Source organism: Astyanax mexicanus, chromosome 11, assembly GCF_023375975.1.
Source record: "Astyanax mexicanus isolate ESR-SI-001 chromosome 11, AstMex3_surface, whole genome shotgun sequence".
Classification (NCBI taxonomy): domain Eukaryota; kingdom Metazoa; phylum Chordata; class Actinopteri; order Characiformes; family Acestrorhamphidae; genus Astyanax; species Astyanax mexicanus.
In genome coordinates, this window is record NC_064418.1 from 22,526,067 (window position 1) to 22,546,740 (window position 20,674).

A 20,674-nucleotide genomic window follows, 5' to 3' on the forward strand; every position below is an offset into this window, starting at 1 on the left:
CTCTGGTAAATGGTCATAAATCTTCAGAAAAGAGTATTTGGCTGTAACCAAGATGGATCCTTATTCAAGTTTTAGGACACTATTGATACTATTGAGTATATTGGTGACATATTTGAGTGTCATAAGTGTGAAGTAAGTTTTAGCATTCCCACAAAGCAATAGTGCTATTCAGATCATAAATGTACCTTAACAGTGCTATTTTAATCCTTATTATTATAATTATCTTCCTCAATAGTGCTATTCCAATCATACATTTACCTCAGTAGTGTTATTCTAGTAAAGCTGGCTATACTGGGGGGAAAAAAAACATTAGGGGAAGCACTACAAATTCAATCGTTGTTTAGTATGAATTATTCAGTTTTACACTTTCAACCAAACGAGTAAGGTGCTTTCGTAGCTTAATATTTGTTAGTTATAATCATACAGTTGAGGAAGTGGCATTGAATGGAAGTGTACTATCCTGCTTGTGCATCATGCAAGTTTTAAATTCATGAAGTGCAATCATGATCTGTTAATGTTTTTGTTTTTTGGAAAAGGGTAAAAGGAATGAGCTGAATGGAAGTGAGTCATTAGCCACCTCCTATGTACCCTTCTACTCCAAACATCTGTGATGCAGCATTAAAGCCAGTATCTATTTAATAATCTGTTTATGAAGTTACAGTACACAGTGAATGCAGATTAAAAAGTGCTGCATGCATTATAAACAGCAGCTACATGATTGGACTTGATCAAAACTGATAATCTGCTAAATATCTGGTTTTAGTAAACTAGCTCTTTTTGTGTTTTTTTTCTTTTTGCTCAGAAATGTTTGGGCTGTCCATCTGCCTGCTGGCCTGTGTGACTCTGTGGGCATGTGAGGCTGCAGGACTCGGTAAGTCTCAGTGTTTGTGTGGTTGTGTCTGTCTGGTTAAATACGTACTCTTAAAAGCGACAGTCCAGAAGTTTTGGAGATTTAGAGGTTAGATTCTCTGACCCAGCACAAAAGTTGCACCCACATTTACAGACACATTGCATTTAACAGTGCAGTTTTTACAAGTTCACTGTCTAAATAGACAATATTGACATTTGTTCAACATATTGTGGTATGGGGGGGGGGGGGGGGGGGTGCTGTGGATGGGACATGTCCCACCCAATATTAGAAGCAGGTGGATTTGTCCCCCCCAACAATGATATCAGTTCGCTCAGATCAGCAGTACTATTAGAGACAGACCGGACCAATCACGGAGCCGGTTCAGGTATTAAGTCCCGCCTCTCAGTAGAAACAGCCAATCAGCTTGCTGGTTTGAGGCAGTGTGCTGGTGCGGGAAGCCACGCCCCCTCGCTGTGAGATTTAGCAGCGGGCTCGGGACACGCAGCAGCTTCAGCTGATTTTAAAACAGATCTGGATATACGGAGATTTTTCTAAAAGAAAGGTAACAGTAGGCTAACCACGTAAACTGTGATGATATGTTTCTGATAGCTGGTTAAAAACACACGTCTCTGAATCAGCACACAGATTAAACCCACTGTGATTAATAAACTGCAGCTGTGTTAGTCAGTTAGCTTAACTTTGGAATTAGCTAGATGGGGAGTCAAGGTTAAAGAAAAAAAAAAACTATATATGTTATTTTCAACTTGACCTGTACCTGATCAGCTAATCACCAATTCATTTTCAAACTGTGTTTATTAATTTAGGATTACAGGACTTACTGTGAGCTATAATGAAAGAAAATTAATTTAGCTAACTAGTTATCTAGAAGCTGGATGTAGTAGATAGCCAGAATGTAGTACAGTACTTTATGTTTGTAGTTTAAAGCAGTTTATTTTTAACCCTGATCACCTGATCCAGCTGATCAGCTAATCCTTTACTGAGTTTACCTGTTAAAATCCTTTAGCCCCTTATGGAGCCTAAATTAATCATACATATAAGCAGTGTATTAAACACATCATACCACCACTTACTTTATTAAATGCCTTTAAAGCAGAGGAAGCTGTAGAATATGCAGAACAGTGTTAATATGCAGTATAATATGCAGGAACAGGGTTGAGAAACACTGATCTAACCTGACTTCTGTTCATTTGTAATTCACAGTAAGACCACATGTCCTGATGTTTATAAAAATGTATATGAAACGTAAAGTTACATTATTTTACATACATTGACACCATCTTAAGTAGAGCTCTCAGTAGGGAAAAAAAGCGCAGTACCCAAAGTTTTTTTTAAAGAGTGGAGAAAATGTAAATATACAACAGAATTGACATGCCAATACATCATAATAATAATATTAATAATAATAATAATAATAATAATAACTAAATCTGTTATATTCTTTTAAATATTAGGTGATAACTGATCATTTTTATCAAATATATATATATATATATATATATATATATATATATATTTTTTTTTTTTCAGACATTGCATGCATAATTTTTTTTTTCACAACAGGAACTGTAATGTGGAGTAACATGTTTAGGTTGTAAAATCACATTTACCTGGATGTTAACTAATAATAAACAAAATACAGACAAAAATGATTATTTGTGATTAAGAAGTAATCACAGTATTTACATACTGCATGCTGTAGAGTTGGGAAGGTTACTAATTACTGATTATCTGATAGTTAGAAACATCACGTTATGAGTACTGATCTCTGTGTTTGTGTGGATTTTACAGATCTCTGTGAGGACCACCGCGTGGCTTTTGAGCGGGTATTCACAGTTCCACAAGAGGCAGCACTGCTGACCTGCCATTTGGTGGATAAACATCTCTTTGATGTTGTGAACACTACCTATAATGTCACATGGTACGATCTGAGAACTGGCCTTCAGATCACTGGTGAAGAAGATCATACTGTAGTGAAGGGGGCTTCACTCTGGTTCCTGAACAGCACTGTGGAACACCAGGGAAAGTACCTGTGTGTTGTCAGGTGGGTTGTCATCAAATTTATCTAATATACAATCAGTGGGCTCACCTGAAATGTATCATATTTAAAACCATACCAGGGATGTTGCAGTTGATGTTTCTCCAGCTCCCTTCCTCTAGCCCCCAACTCTGCCTCCAGCTTTGCTTCCATTTCAGCCCCCTGCCTCTTGCCTCGCCCCCAGCCTTGCCTCCATTTCAGCCCCCAACCCTGCCTCCAGCCCCCAACCCTGCCTCCAGCCCCCAACCCTGCCTCCAGCCCCCAACCCTGCCTCCAGCCCCCAACCCTGCCTCCAGCCTCCCTGCCTCCAGCCCCCTGCCTCCAGGCCCACAATTTTGCAGTACACACATCTTTGCAATATTTAAAAAACACTGAACCAGATGTTTTGCCCTTTCATAAATTTGAACAGAACTCCTGAGAGCTGCTACAAACAGGCCGTGGTTCTGCAAGTGAGCCAGCCCAACCCCCGAGAGTGTGGCCGCCCGCAGATGGCACCACAGTTACTGAAATCATCAGTGAACGATAATCTGACCTGCCCTTTAAATGACTACGCTGCCAGAGTGACCAGCTACTCCATCCAGTGGTACAAGGTTAGTTGTATGTGGAGCTCATTGTCTGTGGAGACGCAGTCCGTGCCTCGTCATTTTACGTAGGCCCTAATGATTGAATGAGCTAATGGACAAGTGCACACATGGATTTGTTGATAAGAGATACAGAAGTGGTTTTAGAAGCGAGAGAAGCATGGGTAACCCTTTCTTTTACAGACCCCTAAGTTCTTGGTATTAACCAGCTAATTGAGTGGTACAAACAACGAAATACTAAGTAATTATTTTGGGTAACAAGATAGTAAGAACAATAACAGTTTAACTTAATTACACTGAAATACCTCACAGGTTCTAGATATTAACTAGGAAAGTGTGAAATACAAACTCCAGTAACATGAGGATACATACCAATACAGTCTCCTTACACTGAAGAAAGCTGAGCTTATTTCTCTGTTTTTACTGAGTTCTTATCATGTACATCAACAAATAACCCTTTGTAGAATTCCCTGCTGTAGGTACCATCTACAACACTGTGAATAACAGAACTTGCTGCTTAATAAATGAGTAATGAATAATGAATAAATGGGTTTACTGAGTTATTACCATGTAAAAAAAATAGCAGCTGAAAAGACTAGAAAAGAAAACACAATTTCTCACAATGGTGAAATGATTAATTGCCACTGACATCTGTTCTCGTCCGACAATTCCCTTAAGATTTATTAAGCCATGCAAACTGTACAATATAATCAGTCCAGACAACCTGTCCCCTACACACACACACACACACACTAAACTTAAAACACATAACACGTTAACTGTTCAGTCTCTAAAAAATAGAGATGAATACTGCCGTTTGAGCCAATTTTAAGTACACTGACTCCATACTTAGCTTTAGAGGGGAGAAATGCTAAGAAAAAACAGCTTTGTAAGAACACACGCGCTCTCTTTCCTTCTGTCTCTTACACACACACAAACAGGCAGGACCCAGCTGACTTCTCAACACTGATTGGCTAATAAAATGGCAATTATCCATGCCACTCATCCCATTGGTCGCACTAAACAAAAAACTACAGATAAATGGTGCAAAAACAGAAAATGATTCTGGGAAATTGAGTTTTATTGCATTTTACATGGAAACAAAAAAAATGATAAACATATACACAACATTTTTAAGGGTCCTGCACTTTACATTTAAATATCCGCAAAAAAAAAAAATCTGTGTATTGAGTGAATTTTTATGCCAAAGGTTTTACGCAAAAAAAAAATAAATAAATAAAATAAAATCCGCAATCAAATTTTTTATAATCAAAAGGAAAAAGTGTGTGTTGCAAACATAAAAAAGAAAAAAAATATAAAGCATATTGCTCTAAGACTGCAAGGGAAGCTCAGCTTCCCCTAAAATGTAAAAAAAAAAAAAGTGAATAAATATATACTGTTGTGTGTACATGTCACTGATTTAAATATGCGCTCCAACGCGCTGAACTTAGTTCAGAATCAGCTTCTTTTCACTGGTAACGCCGCGGCTTTCCTCTCACTTATTCCTGCAGCTTCACAGCGCTGCTTTAAACAGTGCACAGACTTCAATAGCAGAGCAAAGCGCGTGGCGAAACGAGACGAGTCATTGGATAAATGCTGGGCTTCGTCCCGCCCATCGGACGCTCAGCGTCTCTGGGGGTCTATGGAGCAGTGGGCTGGCCTCGGCCGGCCCGGACGCTCAGCTTCTGCACAATGATTGGATGATCTGTCTGAGGTGGGGTCCCTTTTTGATTGACAGCGAAATGAGCGAATCAACGATCTTTTAGTGTAAAAATCTGTGATGAGAGTTGAACCTGAGACTTTCCTAATCCTTATAGCGGCATTTTCTTTGATAAAAACGACTAATATTGTGTTATCATTAAAAAATAATTTAAATAATTTAAATTAATAAAGGGATTATTCAAGGAAATTAAAACTGTCCAAAAAGGAACTAAATTTACCTGCATTTTTTCCTTTACCAACTTTAAAGATTTTGCGTAATGTTTTTTTGTTTATTCATGTCTTAGCGTTTTTTATGTAATTTTTCAATGTAAAGAATGGGTACCTTTTTGTTGTGTAGTGAAAACTTGAAAATAATACCTTTTGTTTACAAAAAAAAAAAAACATCTCAGGGAGAGTAGAATTTTTGTATAAATAAAACTACATATGTTAAAATGTAGGCCGAAATTGAGCTTCCCCTCCTTGAAAGACCAGGATCCACCACAGATATATATATATTATAATTTTTTTCTTTTTTAAATATACTGAAGTTGTCAGAAGGGCCAGGCAAGACAAAGACAAGCGCAGATATGGTGCAAAAGGGAGTTTATTTACACTATATACAAACAGATAAACAGGACCAGAGGCTATAACACAACATATCAGAAGATGGGGTCGTAAACCAGGCAACCAAGCGCATAGGAGGAAAGGCAAAGATGTAAACAAAGTCAAGGCAGAGATCAGAAACCAGAGAGCACACCTGAACAGAGTTACCACTCAGGTGACGTATCGCAGCACTGAGATGTGCTTGGTGACGTCACCGCGTTTGTAGTTCGCAGAGTTCTGGGGATTGTAGTATTTATTATCTAAACCGCTCCCTGGCTCACAGGGAAAGACAGGAGAGGCAGAAAGAGGAGAAGAAGAAAGAAAGAAAAGAAAAAAATAAACACAACGCTCCTCACATGGGGAATGAACCCGAGTCGAAGCGTTCAAACGGGCCATCTATTGCCAACCTATGATGTAAAGCGTATAAATAAAAAAAAATCAATTTCACAGAATCTTGTACTGTTTTTGCACCTTTTATCTGTTTCCTGTACAGAGCGACCTATGGGATGAGTGTGAGGCATGATTGCCATGCTATTAACCAATCAGTGTGTGTGTCAGAAGGGGATTCGGGGAGAGAGGAGTTTGCGTGTTCTTATAAGCTGCTGTGTGCTTAGCATTTCTCCACTCTAAAGTGAAGTTTAGTTGTGTGTGTGTGGAACTGGTAGTCTGGACTGAATATCCTGTAAAGTTTAGTCATGTTTGCATGGTTTATAACAAGTGGAGTCATAGACTGTGTTTAGCTGGACAGAGCATCGTCTCTCAAAAGTGAAGCCACCACAGGTCGGGCGCCCCCTGCTGTTCGGTTTCAGAAAGCTGTATAACCCCACCCATCCCCATAGGTTTCAATGGCAAAACAGAACAACTTTCAATCATGTTTTTTTCCCATATACTGTAATTCTACCTCCTTTATTTAAATGAAGCAGCTAGTGTAACCTCTGCTTATATTGTTATCTTTTATATCCCCACAGAGTACGTTTTTAAAAATGTTATTCAGCTCTATTCAAAAAGGTGTGGTTATTGTAAAAGGGCTGGTTATGGGCGGGACCAATAACACACCATCAGCTCCGCTGTGCAGTCTGTGACCGCGAGGCAGCCCTCAGGGGCGGGGTTATTTAAATGAGTAGGCGGTCTCTCAACAGTCTTTCTCTATCCTCTGGTCTCTACTGCGCAGACTCGGGTTTCAGGATCGCCAACATGGCGGAATATTTTGGCTTCATTTTCATTGAATGAATGGGAACGGTGACACGGCGTCCATCTTTTTTACAGTCTCTGACTGGAGTAATAAATCTTAAGGTAATTGTCGTACAAAGAGTGTGTAAAAAGAGTGAACTGATAAAAGTTATAAATTATTTTACCATTGTTGCAAATTCTGTCTTCATTTCAAGTCTTATCAGCTGCTATTTTTTTACATGGTAAGAACTCAGTAAACCCATTTATTCATTATTCATTACTCATTTATTAAGCAGCAAGTTCTGTTATTCACAGTGTTGTAGATGGTACCTACAGCAGGGAATTCTACAAAGGGTTATTTGTTGATGTACATGGTAAAAACTCAGTAAAACCAGAGAAATAAGCTCAGCTTTCTTCAGTGTAAGGAGACTGTATTGGTGTGTATCCTCATGTTACTGGAGTTTGTATTTCACACTTTCCTAGTTAATATCTAGAACCTGTGAGGTATTTCAGTGTAATTAAGTTAAACTGTTATTGTTCTTACCATCCTCCAGGTTTCAGACCGCCAGATGGTGCCCTGAATGAATCCAAAATGAATGGGTTCTTGTGGTGCAACTGAGTTTGCAAATTTGCAAAGTAAAAAAATGTTTGATCAGGATCGTTGCCTGAGTATGTAAAGACCTAGGGCTCAGCCAAGCTAATTATAGGATTTCTATACATTTTGTAAAGTATCTTGCACAATATGTAGTTTTTACTTTTTATGTTTAAAAGAGTTCAGCTTTGTTAATTGTTGCTGTCGTATGCAAAATCTTAGTCATTGGAAACAACAGAAAATGAAAATGACAAACTCTAAAAACACAAAAAAGCATTAATTATAGATTTTGCTATAGGCACAGCACAAATACGTTTCTCCAGTGAATTTAGATCAACAAAGCATTTTATTTAACAACGCCATTTCTTTTCTATTTTGTAGTATATAAACGATAGTTTACTTTTACTGTTACTCGCTTAACCACATTACTGAAAGGAATTTGATTGATTATTAGTCTAAAGGGAAATATACAATTAGCAATGCGCTTTAACATGGTTATTGTGACAATACTACAGATGGTGCAGGATGGTGTCATTACAAATTTGACATTCCTGACAAAAAAAATAGAAATAGATAAAGAAAATGTGTGATTTCAGTAGTATATATTGTGAAGAATGTGAAGAAGCCATGGTGAAAAGACAGAGTGTCAGAAATACAGCTCTTTATTTGGGAAAACAGAACTCTCACTTATGGGGCTTACAAGCACATGGAGGTATCGATCCCGACTGCCCACAAACATTAAACTGAGCCAGCCCTATCTACGGAGTGTGGTTCACTCTAACGGTGACCATCCAACATTTCCCCAACACAATCCCCACAGTAAATACAATGCATAACAACCTGATAACAGCTGCTTCTATAATTTATAACTACTATATTTCAGTAAATAAGAGTAGAAGGGGGAAGAGGGGGGGGTGGGCAGTGCATCGTAGAAACACACAGACACACGCAGCCCCTCCTCCCTACACTCTGCTGCACACACAAAAACGCAGTGGTTTACTTACACAATATTCTATACTGCTTCCACAAAACTAAAACCTATAAAATCAATAGCATATCCACTTTCTCTTATAGAACATTACACAGGTCCAATTATTAGTCTGTGATTTTACTTCAATTTTAGACTTTCAGCCATCCTCTGAACCTCAGCTTCATACAGATAGTGTGTTACTGATGTGAAGCTTTACTGGATAGTTACCAAAACAGTGTGACATGATGCTCATCAGTAACCTTAGCTTGTTAAATAACTGGATCACTAGCTGACTAACAAGCTGAGCTTAGTAGTTAATTCAGAAACATTAAAGTATTTATCTGCATCTGAAGCTCCAGTTGTAAAGCTTTTAAACTCTGCTTATTTAATTTGAGCTTTTAGCCCTTTAGCTCTGTTCATCCCTCATTAAGGACTCGCTATCTCCCTCTAGTGGTATGTAGTATTTTCTGATGTAACCCCTCCCTAAAGGCGCCCAATATAAATTTAGGGGGGCCTACACCTCAAATTAATATTGGTTGAGAATAATACAATAAACCTTTAGCTGAATAAGCTAACACTCAAATAATAAATGGTGCCTCCATATCATAAACATTTCAATATCTTAAAAGAAATTCAAACACACGTGACTTAGTAGAAATAAAAGTGGAGCTATTTATTTAGCTCTCTGAATGTCTGTGTACTCGTAAATTTATCTCTGGGTAATAAACATAAATTCGACGTAATAAATAAAGTAAAATAAAATAAAATACACAAATCAAACCCTCAGATTAAACAATGAGAAATACACTATCAAACTTAATAACCACACCACTGATAAGAGGTGAAACACCAAATAAACAGTTCAAGCGCTTTGTTTTGTTGGGGCCCAGTACGTTGGTGCACTTAATACTCCACTCGAAACCGAAAGTGAATCGAATGAGTCAACCGAGTCCGTTGATTCGTTACTCACAGTTTACACAGAGCTCACGGAGATGGCGTCCTCGGTAGCCATAGCAACAGGCTCACGGTTCGCGGTGCTCCCGGTCGGAGCACAGCAGTCCCCAGCACTCACAGCGGTCGAAGACTCAGTCCCGGAGCGACGGAAAGTTCAGAACACCGTCCGTGTTCTACTCACACACGAGGTCCGGCCGAGCCGCTGCAGACAGACGCGAGGACACTCAGCAACACCAGCTCACAGTCCGCAGCGAAGACCCCTTTACTCCACAGTCCGGCCGAACTGCCTCTCCAGCGGCTCCACAGCAAACTGAACTGAAACGCTGCGGTTTAGAGCACTATATCGTACAATAGCACTGAAACTTTGCTATAGAGCGGATAAAACAATAACTAAAAGCGCTCCGGAGAGTCTAAACACAACTTCTCTCCTCACTTTCTCGCTCCTTCCTCCCTAACACACACCCACAGACAGTCCCACTCTCCCTCTTAGTCCCGCTGAGTTTGTTTACAATTACAATGAAAAACAAAGAAAATAATACAAATACAAATACACAGGATATTTTTAAGGGTCCTATATGATATACTTAAGTAACAGGGGAAACAGGAGGTGAAAGGCAGGCTGTGAATATTACAGGGTCATGCAGTTGTATTCAGTTGGATTAAAAAGTCTTGTGCAGCACCACTAAAATTACATTGTGCATTCCGGCCCAGTATGCCATTCTAACCGTTACTGTCAGTAGTGCGTCAAAATGAACCTAAAGCTGTTTTAGTTACTTTTCAACACAATGTTCTCAATTCTTAGTAGACTATTTTTATCTAGATTCTCTTAGATGAACACTGAATGTTGTAGGGGTTTAATGGTATGTGTATTCTTTAGGAACCGTCATGGTACGGTGATGACTGTTTGCACACAGAATACATGGTACAGCGTATAGAAGACTCTCTCTCTTTCTCTCTCTTTCATGCGCCCTCTCTCTCTTCTCTCTCTCTCTCTCTCTCTCTCTCTAACGCACCCTCTTTTGCACGCGTGCACCCTCTTTCTCTCTCTCTCCCTCTCACACGGTTCTCTCTCTTTCTTTCTCTCACTCTCTCCCTCCCTCCCTCCCTCACTCTCTCTCTTGTGCTCACTCTCTCTTTCTCATAGAGGAGAGAACCCTGGTTTCAAGCATTTAATAAAAGTGCTCGAGCCAAGTTGAACATTCCACCACAAAGAACAAACCATGATAATAATGAGAATTATTGTTATTATAAATTTAATAAAGGTGAGGCAATACAGAATGCCCTGCCTCTTTTTTTTCCACCAACTGTACCGAAAACATACCCAACCGTGGAGTTTATACCGTGACGTGAAACAAACCGTGAATTTTCTGTACTGTTTTATCACTAGAATGTTGTATATTCATATTGTAGTTGGTGCCATACTGTTATGCCCAAATTTAGAAATTCTGATCTTATGCAATTTTTTTTTTTTCTTTTTTAATAATTTACACGGCCAATTGCCCAACCCACTCATTAGGACTCCCCCTATCACTAGTGATGCCCCAACACACCAGGAGGGTGAAGACTAACACATGCTTCCTCCGATACATGTGAAGTCAGCCACCGCTTCTTTTCGAGCTGCTGCTGATGCAACATTGCTGAGCAGTCAGCGCGCTCGGAGGAAAGTGCAGCGACTCAGTTCCGGTACATCAGCTCACAGACCCCCTGTGCTGCAGACATCACCCTTTAGTGATGTGGGGAGAGAGCGCCATCTACCCACCCAGAGGGAGCAGGGCCAATTTTGCTCCCTCTGAGCACCGGCAGCTTGATGGCAAAGCTACATCAGCAGGGGTTCGAACCTGTGAACTCCTGCTCATAGTGGCAGCACTTTAGACCACTGGACCACTTGCCGCCCAGCATTTTTTTAATATCTGAGGGTAACGTACATTAAAATGTTTAAGGATGAAATGAACAGTTTAAACCTAATACATACATTTACCTTTCTTTCATCATTGTACAAGTACTATGTATTTCAAGCGAAAAAGCCAATATAAAACCACATTTTTGATCATCAAAAACATTATTGTTTGGTGGAAATTACTTGTTTTTGTTTTTTCCTTTATTTTTTTCTGCCAAATAATTTTGCATATAATATTTGGGGCATCTGTAAAATGAATAGATCCAGACTCTGGAATGGCAGATGATGTTTAAGGTTTGAATGTAAGCTGGTCTGTGTGTGTTTTTTCTGTTGTAGGGTTGTGAGCTGCTGCAGGAAGGCCCTAAGTTTGCTTTCATTGGTAATAAACTCATACTGCTCATCCGTGACGTGTCGCACACAGACGCTGGGCTCTACACCTGCAGGATGACCTTTGTCCTCGGTGGGGTCATCAGTGAAGCTGCAGAGACGATCGAGTGTATGATCAGTGGTGAGGAGCAGCATATGGTTCGAGTAACAACAGAGTGAACGGCCTTTAATCCTATTTCTCAAAGAAAAACTTGAATAAAAATGTTTCCTGATTTTTGGGACTGTGACTCAGTAGAAGAAAAAAGTGAAACCCCAGTTTAGCCTGAATTTTACACTTATTTTCATGTTTTGTTTCAGAGGCATTTGTGATTGAGCCGACTAATGAGGACATTAAAGTAACGCCTGGTAAGTTTGTGTGTGTAACTGTATATTGTTTCAGCCATACAAAAAAAGGGGCCACAGACATTTCGTGAGATGAGACACGATATTGGGTTCACAAGAACGAAACAAGATTTTACAATATATCACTTTGTAATTTCAGAATTGAAATATATGCTTTTTTTATATTTTCTTTAGATTTAGTGATTTGCACTGTCATGTGGTGTGACACATTTCACACAAAATAAACCCAAATAAAATGACTTTTTCGTTAGTGGACATCTGGAAATCTAAGCTTACTGTAAATAAACTGAAGCACGTTACTCACCCAAATAAACAGTTTTCAGGAGAGGAATCTGTGTAGATTAATATCCAGCACTCGTTTGACTTTGAAATAGCTAGATTTGTATACTGAGACGCTCCACCGGCAAGCGACCACCCCCGGTGGGGGAAGGGAAACATGGCGCCACCCCTGTTCACTTTGATATAGGCACCCTTTCTAGTGTCACTTAACGCGCCTTATAATGCGATGCGCCCTATGTATGGAAAAATAGCAGAAAATAGGCGTTCTTTGATAGTGCGTCTTATAATACGGTGCGCCTTATAGTCCGAAAAATACGGTAAACGTCTTCCTATGTGTGTAGATAATGAAAAATAATCTAAAAGGTAACATATTTGCATGTGAGCAATGCTATACTTTTATAAAGTATTGATAAATAATCAGGATAAATCGACTTACATTATCATATTACATTAACACATTATATAAAATTATATATTTTTAATTTAATGCACAATAACATTTATGTCACACCATATGACAATTTTAGTTACTAAGACCATAAACTAGTGAATAAATGTAAATTTCAAGAAAAAAATCTACAAGACCATATATAGATTTGAAAAGATGGTAGAAAGTTGGTAGAATATAATTGACATCATTTTGAGAGAAGTTTTTTTTTTTTTTTGGTAACATTTTTTCCGCCAAAGATGTCAACCACCCATATATATATATTTACATTGCAAATGTTTTTTTTTTTTTTTTTTTTTTTCGGCAATACGCTGTCTCGCGTACAGACCGATCAAGAGTCAAGTCAGCACCGAGCACTCAAAACCCGAGTAAACAGCAAAACAACAGTAAACGGCCCTTTAATCAGGCATTTAAATGACTTTTAAAAGGTAAATAAGAGCGTTTTTCTGGGATTAAACGTGTGAATTCAGCTGTAAATGAAAATATCTGACCATGCGGATGGAGACCATGCTCTCGATGACTGTGCTTATAATAATATATCGTGCAGCCCTAACATATATATATATATATATATATATATATATATATATATATATATATATATATATATATATATTATTCTATTTTATTTTATTTTTTTTACAGGTAAACTTAGTTTTGAACTGTAGATTTTTAGTAAGGGGGGAAAAATGAATTATAATCGGAAAAAAAATTCTAAGTTTATTTTTTTGTCCATAATTGCCTTAACCAAAAAGGGTTTCTTCACCAATTACAAATATACCTATTAAAGATCACATACTTATTTTACTTTTTTAATTTATCAAGTTAAATTTACATGTATAGCTCTTTTTACAATTGATGTTGTTGCAAAGCAGCTTTACTGAAATGTGATCACAGGACAGAGAACCAGACAAAACATTGAACATAAAACACAGAATCCCCAGTGAGCACGACAATGAAAATTAATGTCATGTTTTCTAATGACTTTTCCCAGTGGGAGCATATATAAAGTAAATAGTAACGGTCCTAAGATAGAGCCTTGTGGAATTCCATATTTTACCTTAGTATAACTGGAAGGTATATAATGTATCCTCACAAACTGATAGCAATCGGTTACATATGATTTGAACCGTGATAATGCAGTTCCATTTACACCAACCATTGTAACGGCCAGTATTTTAGTTAAGTGTACACTGTCCCTTTAAGAGACCCTCGCGCCAGGCGCGCGGGCACATGGGTAGCTACGCTAATAATGTGAGAGGCAGAGAGTTGTTGTGCTGTACCACTAGACCCACTGGACCTAAGCTCCTTTATTTTGTTTATTTTATTTTTGTAGTAACGCCTAATAAGTGCTTTTGGTGTCTACTTAGTTCATGTATGAACTAATAAAGAGTGGAGTACCGCCAGAGTGAGTCAGGGTCTTTCATCTGATCCAGAGTGCTTCGTGTTTCACCCGCCCAAAAGCTCCCTATCCGGGCTGGAGCGTTACAACTGGCGCCCGAACATTGTTTTATCACCGTGAACCGGGTCTCGCTGGTCAGTACGAACTGTTTGTGTTGCTTTTTGGAACTAAAGTCAAGCTTACATGCCGCGCTGAGCAGGAGCTGAACTGTATTTACTCCACGCGGCGCAGAGTGAAATGGCGGAGGGACTTTCCCCTTTTTTTTCTCTCCTTCACTCTGTGTCTGTTCTCTGAAGCCACTGGACGGTTAGTCGAGCTCATTTTTTTTTTTTTTGTGGATTTTTTTTACCGCCGTGCTCTTTCGGACTGCTTCCCTGCCGCGCGCACAACTGAACTATCTCGTGAATTTTTCTGCAGCGCGGGCGCGCTCACAACTGAACTGTTTCGTGAACTTTTCTACAGCGCGGGTGCGCGCACATGTACTGTTGCCTAGGAGACCTTGCGTTGGGAGTCTGATGAACTTTTTGCAGCGCGGTTCTGTTTTCATCCCTGCTCGTGGACTGAACTCTTAACACACACACACACAAAACAGAGAGCGAGAGAGAGGACAGTAAGGTGAACTGAGCAGCAGCCAGCAACACTCATCTTGGTGCAGAAGGTTGGGGTACATTGAACTTGAACTACACACAATTGCTCTGATAAGACAGTACTTTTATAACAGTAACTTGATATCATTGCTGGTTTAGTAACTGTTATTTTTGCCATTTGTTTTTTGAGCATTGTTTTAGTAACAGTACATGATAATTCATTTTTTTATATACAAGTGTGTAATTTTCATTACTGAACTGAATGCTAATTTGTGAATCCATATTTTTCACACAGAATGACAACTTACACAGAACCCCATTGTAGCTCAGCTGGTTTGTTTGTGCACTTTGATACTGAAAATAAGCATAAGATACCAAAGCAGTCTAGGTTAGAACTTAAATCACAAGTAAAGCAGTTGCAAGCTGAAATTTCTGTGTTACAAGACTGTCTAGAGGAATCTCTGCACATTCAAAACACTCTCTTCAGTCACTGGCAACAGACAGTTAGCCCAGTAGATGTCCCTTATGCTACTTCTCCAGCCTACAAGCCTCCAGTTGCCACTTCCACCCCACACTGTGCCAGGCTTACCCCACAACAAGTAATGGCACCCAAAGATAAGCTGCGCCATAACTCAAGCTTCCTTTCTCCCCAGTATTCAGTGGAGTTAAATCACACTGCCAAGGCCCTCACAACAGTGCTTCACCAAACAAAACTTGAACCACCTGTATTTACTGGTGAAGGTGATGTTCAGCCTGAAGAATGGCTACAGTTGTTAAGTATATACAAGACATCTCTTGATCTGAGTGATGATCAGCTACTGCTTGAACTCCCAAGATTTCTTGCTAAAGAACCCAGAAAATGGTTCAATGTACTGAAAAATCACATAGTGTCCTGGGATCAGTTCTGTGACTTATTCAAGAAAGTTTTCCTTCCTGCCGACATTCAAGAACGCATTCTACGGGGTATACTGGATCGTTTTCAATCACCCAATGAGCCTCTTCCAACCTTTGTAGCTCATATGCTCGGTGAATTCAATAAGCTTAGGTGCCCACCACCAGAGCGAGAACAAATCACAATCATTTGCAGACGAGCTCTTGAAAAGTACAGAGTTGCACTGTACGGCACAACCATTTCTTCTGTGGTGGATCTTCTAATGCGTGCCCATGAACTACACTCTGTGCTCGGCCCATGCTATCCAGAGCAGCCCTCTGAGCAGAAAAAAGGTAAATCTGGGAGTGAGAAGTTCTGCTTTAACTGCTCATTGCCTGGTTTTACATCCCGCACCTGCCCAAATTGCAGGGCGGTTCCAAGCACATCAAAGCGCACTGACACTGATTTAGCAACAGGTGATGCTCAAAAGCTAATGGAAGACGAGTCTCACTTTCTTGATTATGGTGTTGAAGAGAAGGGAAGAAGACAGGCTGGCAAACGTTCGGAAAACTTCAGGGGAGGGAGGACATTTCCCCGAGGCAACCCTCCCTCCAGAGAGTAAATTCGCCTCTCTTAAGTGCTGATCTGACACATGACCCTCCTGTTCTTGGGCATGTGGAAGACAATCATTCTACTGCTTTCTGGAACACACCTTTTAGAGTGAAAGTCAACCTAAATTCTCAAGCACTAGATGCTACACTTGACACTGGCGCTTCACTTTCAGCGGTAAGAGCAGACCTGGCACAACAAGCTAAAGAAAAGACTCAGGCTTGGGTAGCCCCACCCATTCAACTTGCAGATGGCGCTTCATGTAGTCCTGTTGGCATTGTGTGGCTGACAGTAGGCTTTATGGGCAAGCGTTTTTATCACCGTTTTGTTATACTGCCCACCCTCTCCGCACCCTTAATATTAGGGATGGATTTCATGTTACGAGCCTCAGTTAGCATACATGTCCCTTCCCGAACTGTTGTCTTTGCTGAGGGGCCTCCTGAAATTGATGACACTGAACTTGATGATTACACAGTGAGTGACTTTGAAGGGGAGAGTTTGATGAGCCTTGAAGCTTTGCCGCTAACGCTCAGTGACAAGGTGGATAGTGCTTGCTTGGATGCAGAGAATAAAGTCCAGCTACTGAGTCTTTTGCAGGACTTTAAGCATTTGTTTGATGGACATCTAGGCCACACCTCACTTACAGAGCATGCTATTGACACAGCGGAAGCAAAGCCAGTCAATCTGCCCCCATATCGTTCCTCTCCTGCTAAAAAGAAAGTAATTGAGGAACAAATCCAAAAAATGTTACAGGATGGGATCATTGAGCCAGCATCTGGCCCTTGGGCATCACCTGTAGTTATAGTAAATCGTCCAGGCTCTGAGCCCAGATTTTGTGTGGACTACCGTGGCCTGAACCAGCTAACAGTCAAAGATTCATATCCTCTTCCTAGAGTCGATGAATCTCTGGATTTCCTTGCAAGAGGCAAGTTTCTCACTACACTAGACCTAGCTCGTGGCTACTGGCAAGTTTCTGTGGCAGAACAGTCAAGATCTAAAACAGCTTTTATTTCTCATTGTGGCCTATTCCAGTTCCGGGTTCTTCCGTTTGGCCTTTCGAACGCGCCTGCGACGTTTCAAAGGCTCATGAATAATGTTCTGTCCGGGCTCATTTATAAATGTTGTGCAGTTTACTTGGATGACATAGTCATAGCCTCGCCGACATTCGAACAACATCTGGCTGACTTAAGAGAAGTCCTTTCGAGACTTGACTCCGCTGGTCTCTCCCTGAAACTGAAAAAATGCCAGTTCTGCTTGAAGGAGTTTACCTTCCTTGGGTACCGGGTCACCCCTTCAGGTATTCTGCCAGACCTAGATAAAGTGGAGGCTGTGACCAACTTTAAAACTCCAAGCACAGTGAAGCAGGTCAGACAGTTTCTAGGGCTCACAAGTTACTATCGACGATTCATTCAAAACTATGCCCGTCATGCGGAGCCTTTATTCGCACTCACGAAACATGATTCTACATTTGTCTGGGACGAAAAATGTGAATCTGCTATGGTCTTTTTAAAAGGCTGTCTGACCTCAGCACCCATCTTGAGGTTCCCTGACTTTGGCAGGCCTTTCTCTATCCACACTGATGCGTCCGATGCAGGCCTCGGTGCAGCTCTGATGCAGAAAGATGACGAAGGCCGTGATGTGGCAGTCGCCTATGCGAGCCGTACCCTCCATAAAGCGGAAAAACCGTACTCCACTCCTGAAAAAGAATGTCTAGCTGTCATTTGGGCTCTGGAATACTTCAGGCCGTATGTGGAGGGTCTTCATGTGACTATCTTTACTGACCACAGCAGCCTAAGGTGGCTGATGTCTCGGCCCAACCCTTCTGGAAGACTCGCTAGGTGGTCATTGCGGCTTCAAGACTTTGACTTTAGTGTGGTCCACAAGCCCGGAGCCAAGAACAAAGTGCCTGATGCTCTGTCTCGTAACCCGCAGCCCGGGGAGGGTGCCATTCTGGATGTACTGCCCGACTTTGCAATAATTGGCAGCCTGGATCTCCGTGCCCTGCCACCTGTCTTGCCCACTGACAAGGAACACCTGCGACAGCTGCAGTTGGACGACCCTGTAACTGGCAAGTTGCTGCGAGACCTTCAGAATGGGACCAGTGATGAATGTGAGAGGAATGAGACACACAAGTACACTATTCAGGATGGACTGCTTTACTACAGTGACCCAAAAGCCTCATGTGTGCTGCACCCAATGAAACAGCTCAAGTTCTTTGCTCCTTTGTCACTTAGACCTGCTTTGTTGAAGTACTACCATGATCACCAGACAGCTGGACACTTAGGAGCTACAAAGACTTTGGCTCGGCTTCGTCTTAGGTTTTTCTGGCCCAAAATGTCTGGGGATGTCAAAAGATACGTCGCCTCTTGCACGGTCTGTCAACTCTCAAAACCCAGTCAGAGGAAACCCGCTGGCTTTATGATTCCTATACGTCCCTGTAAGCCATGGGAGTACACAGGAGTAGACTTTGTAGGTCCGCTGCCCCGCACTCCCTGCGGAAATGCATACATTCTTGTTTTCGTTGATTATTTCTCTAAATGGGTGGAAGTGTCAGCTGTTAAGGAAGCCACTGCTCGGACGGCAGCCAACAAGTTCATGAGCGAGGTGTTTGCGCGTCATGGCGCCCCGACCTACCTGATATCTGACAGAGGATCTCCATTCATTAGCGACTTCTTTGAACACGTGGTGTCTAGTCTAGGGACCGAGCACAGGCTGACTACAGCATACCACCCACAAACAAATGCCACAGAGCGTGTCAACCGGACACTAAAGACTGCTATTCGGTGACAAGCACACATCTTGGGACAGATACATTCCTCAAATCTGTTTCGCGCTACGCACAGCTCCCCATGAAAGCACAGGGCACAGTCCATCAATGATGTTGTACGGTCGTGAGCTTGACACCCCACTGGACCTAATCACCCAACCTTCACCTGTTGGGGTAGACGAGCCTGATATCCCATACCCAGAGAACTTAAGGGCCTCAATCAGAGAGGCGCACGACCATGCCCAGGCAGCTCTGGAAGCCAGTCATGCGCGGCGAAAGCATTATTATGACCAGAGGCGTCGTGATGTGTCCTATCAGGTGGATGATCTAGTAAAAGTAAAGACACACCCCAGATCTAATGCACTTGCTAATTTTACTGCTAAATTAGCCCCTGTGTTTACTGGCCCATTCCGTATCTCACAAAAGCTTTCAGATGTAAATTACAGACTGACAAGCGTAGACACTGGCGATGACGCAGGTGTTTTTCATGTTGTCAACATTCAGCCATTCCACACATGGGAATCAAGCATCCCATCCAAGAACAGTCAGTATTCACAAAGAGCTGGAGAGGAATATGGAGAAGCAGACAATCCCACAGGCAGTTCCTTGACTGAGATGGACTGTCACCCACTTGACATGTCGGTTGAGTTGGACCCACAGGAATGTACTTCTGATGATGGCAGCTGTGTCCAAGACCTCTCTCTGACTAACACTGATCACAACTTTGAACATGCAGACACACGCTACTCACTGAGACAGAGACGTATACCCAGAATCACTTCAGGGTGGTCTCAGAGAAAGTGGACCAATCCCTATCACACACAGAGGCTAGGCTTTGAATAAGGTACTCATGGTGTAGTTAGTACAGTTAGTACAATTGGTACACTCAGTTCTGTTTCCAAGTATTATTCCATACGGGCAGTGATGTTGGTTTGTTTAGGTGCTGTTAGGACCTTATATATAAAAAAAAAAAAAAAGGTATTCTTTCATTGTGATTTTGCACTAAATGGGCGTTTTTTGTTTCATTCAGCTATATGCTGTACTGTCATGTATGCCAAGTAATTGCATTTTATTTTATTGTCTCTGTGTACTATTGCTATGTAATGTTATGGTTGTACCAGTTATGTTCCTTTTGTTGCGGCTGGGGACAGCCTTTAAAAGGGCCGGGGGAAATATGTAACGGCCAGTATTTTAGTTAAGTGTACACTGTCCCTTTAAGAGACCCTCGCGCCAGGCGCGCGGGCACATGGGTAGCTACGCTAATAATGTGAGAGGCAGAGAGTTGTTGTGCTGTACCACTAGACCCACTGGACCTAAGCTCCTTTATTTTGTTTATTTTATTTTTGTAGTAACGCCTAATAAGTGCTTTTGGTGTCTACTTAGTTCATGTATGAACTAATAAAGAGTGGAGTACCGCCAGAGTAAGTCAGGGTCTTTCATCTGATCCAGAGTGCTTCGTGTTTCACCCGCCCAAAAGCTCCCTATCCGGGCTGGAGCGTTACAACATGTTCTCTAATCTTTCTAAAAGGATATTATAATCTATTGTATCAAAGGCTGCGCTCAGATTGGGAAGTACCTCAGAGTACACAGACTTTACCTAAAGCACCT

General features: G+C 41.0%; 1 protein-coding gene across 1 annotated transcript in view; it reads left to right on the forward strand.

The window, feature by feature from the left end:
- The window catches only part of zmp:0000000936 (interleukin-1 receptor type 2), a 48,552-nt gene that overhangs the window by 22,157 nt on the left and 5,721 nt on the right, over nt 1-20,674 (forward strand). The window contains exons 2-6 of the mRNA XM_049485396.1: nt 803-871; nt 2,660-2,912; nt 3,316-3,496; nt 11,711-11,882; nt 12,059-12,106. Coding sequence (XP_049341353.1) covers nt 805-871; nt 2,660-2,912; nt 3,316-3,496; nt 11,711-11,882; nt 12,059-12,106 — 721 coding nt within the window. The 5' untranslated portion in view covers nt 803-804. The remainder of the gene's footprint in view (nt 1-802; nt 872-2,659; nt 2,913-3,315; nt 3,497-11,710; nt 11,883-12,058; nt 12,107-20,674) is intronic.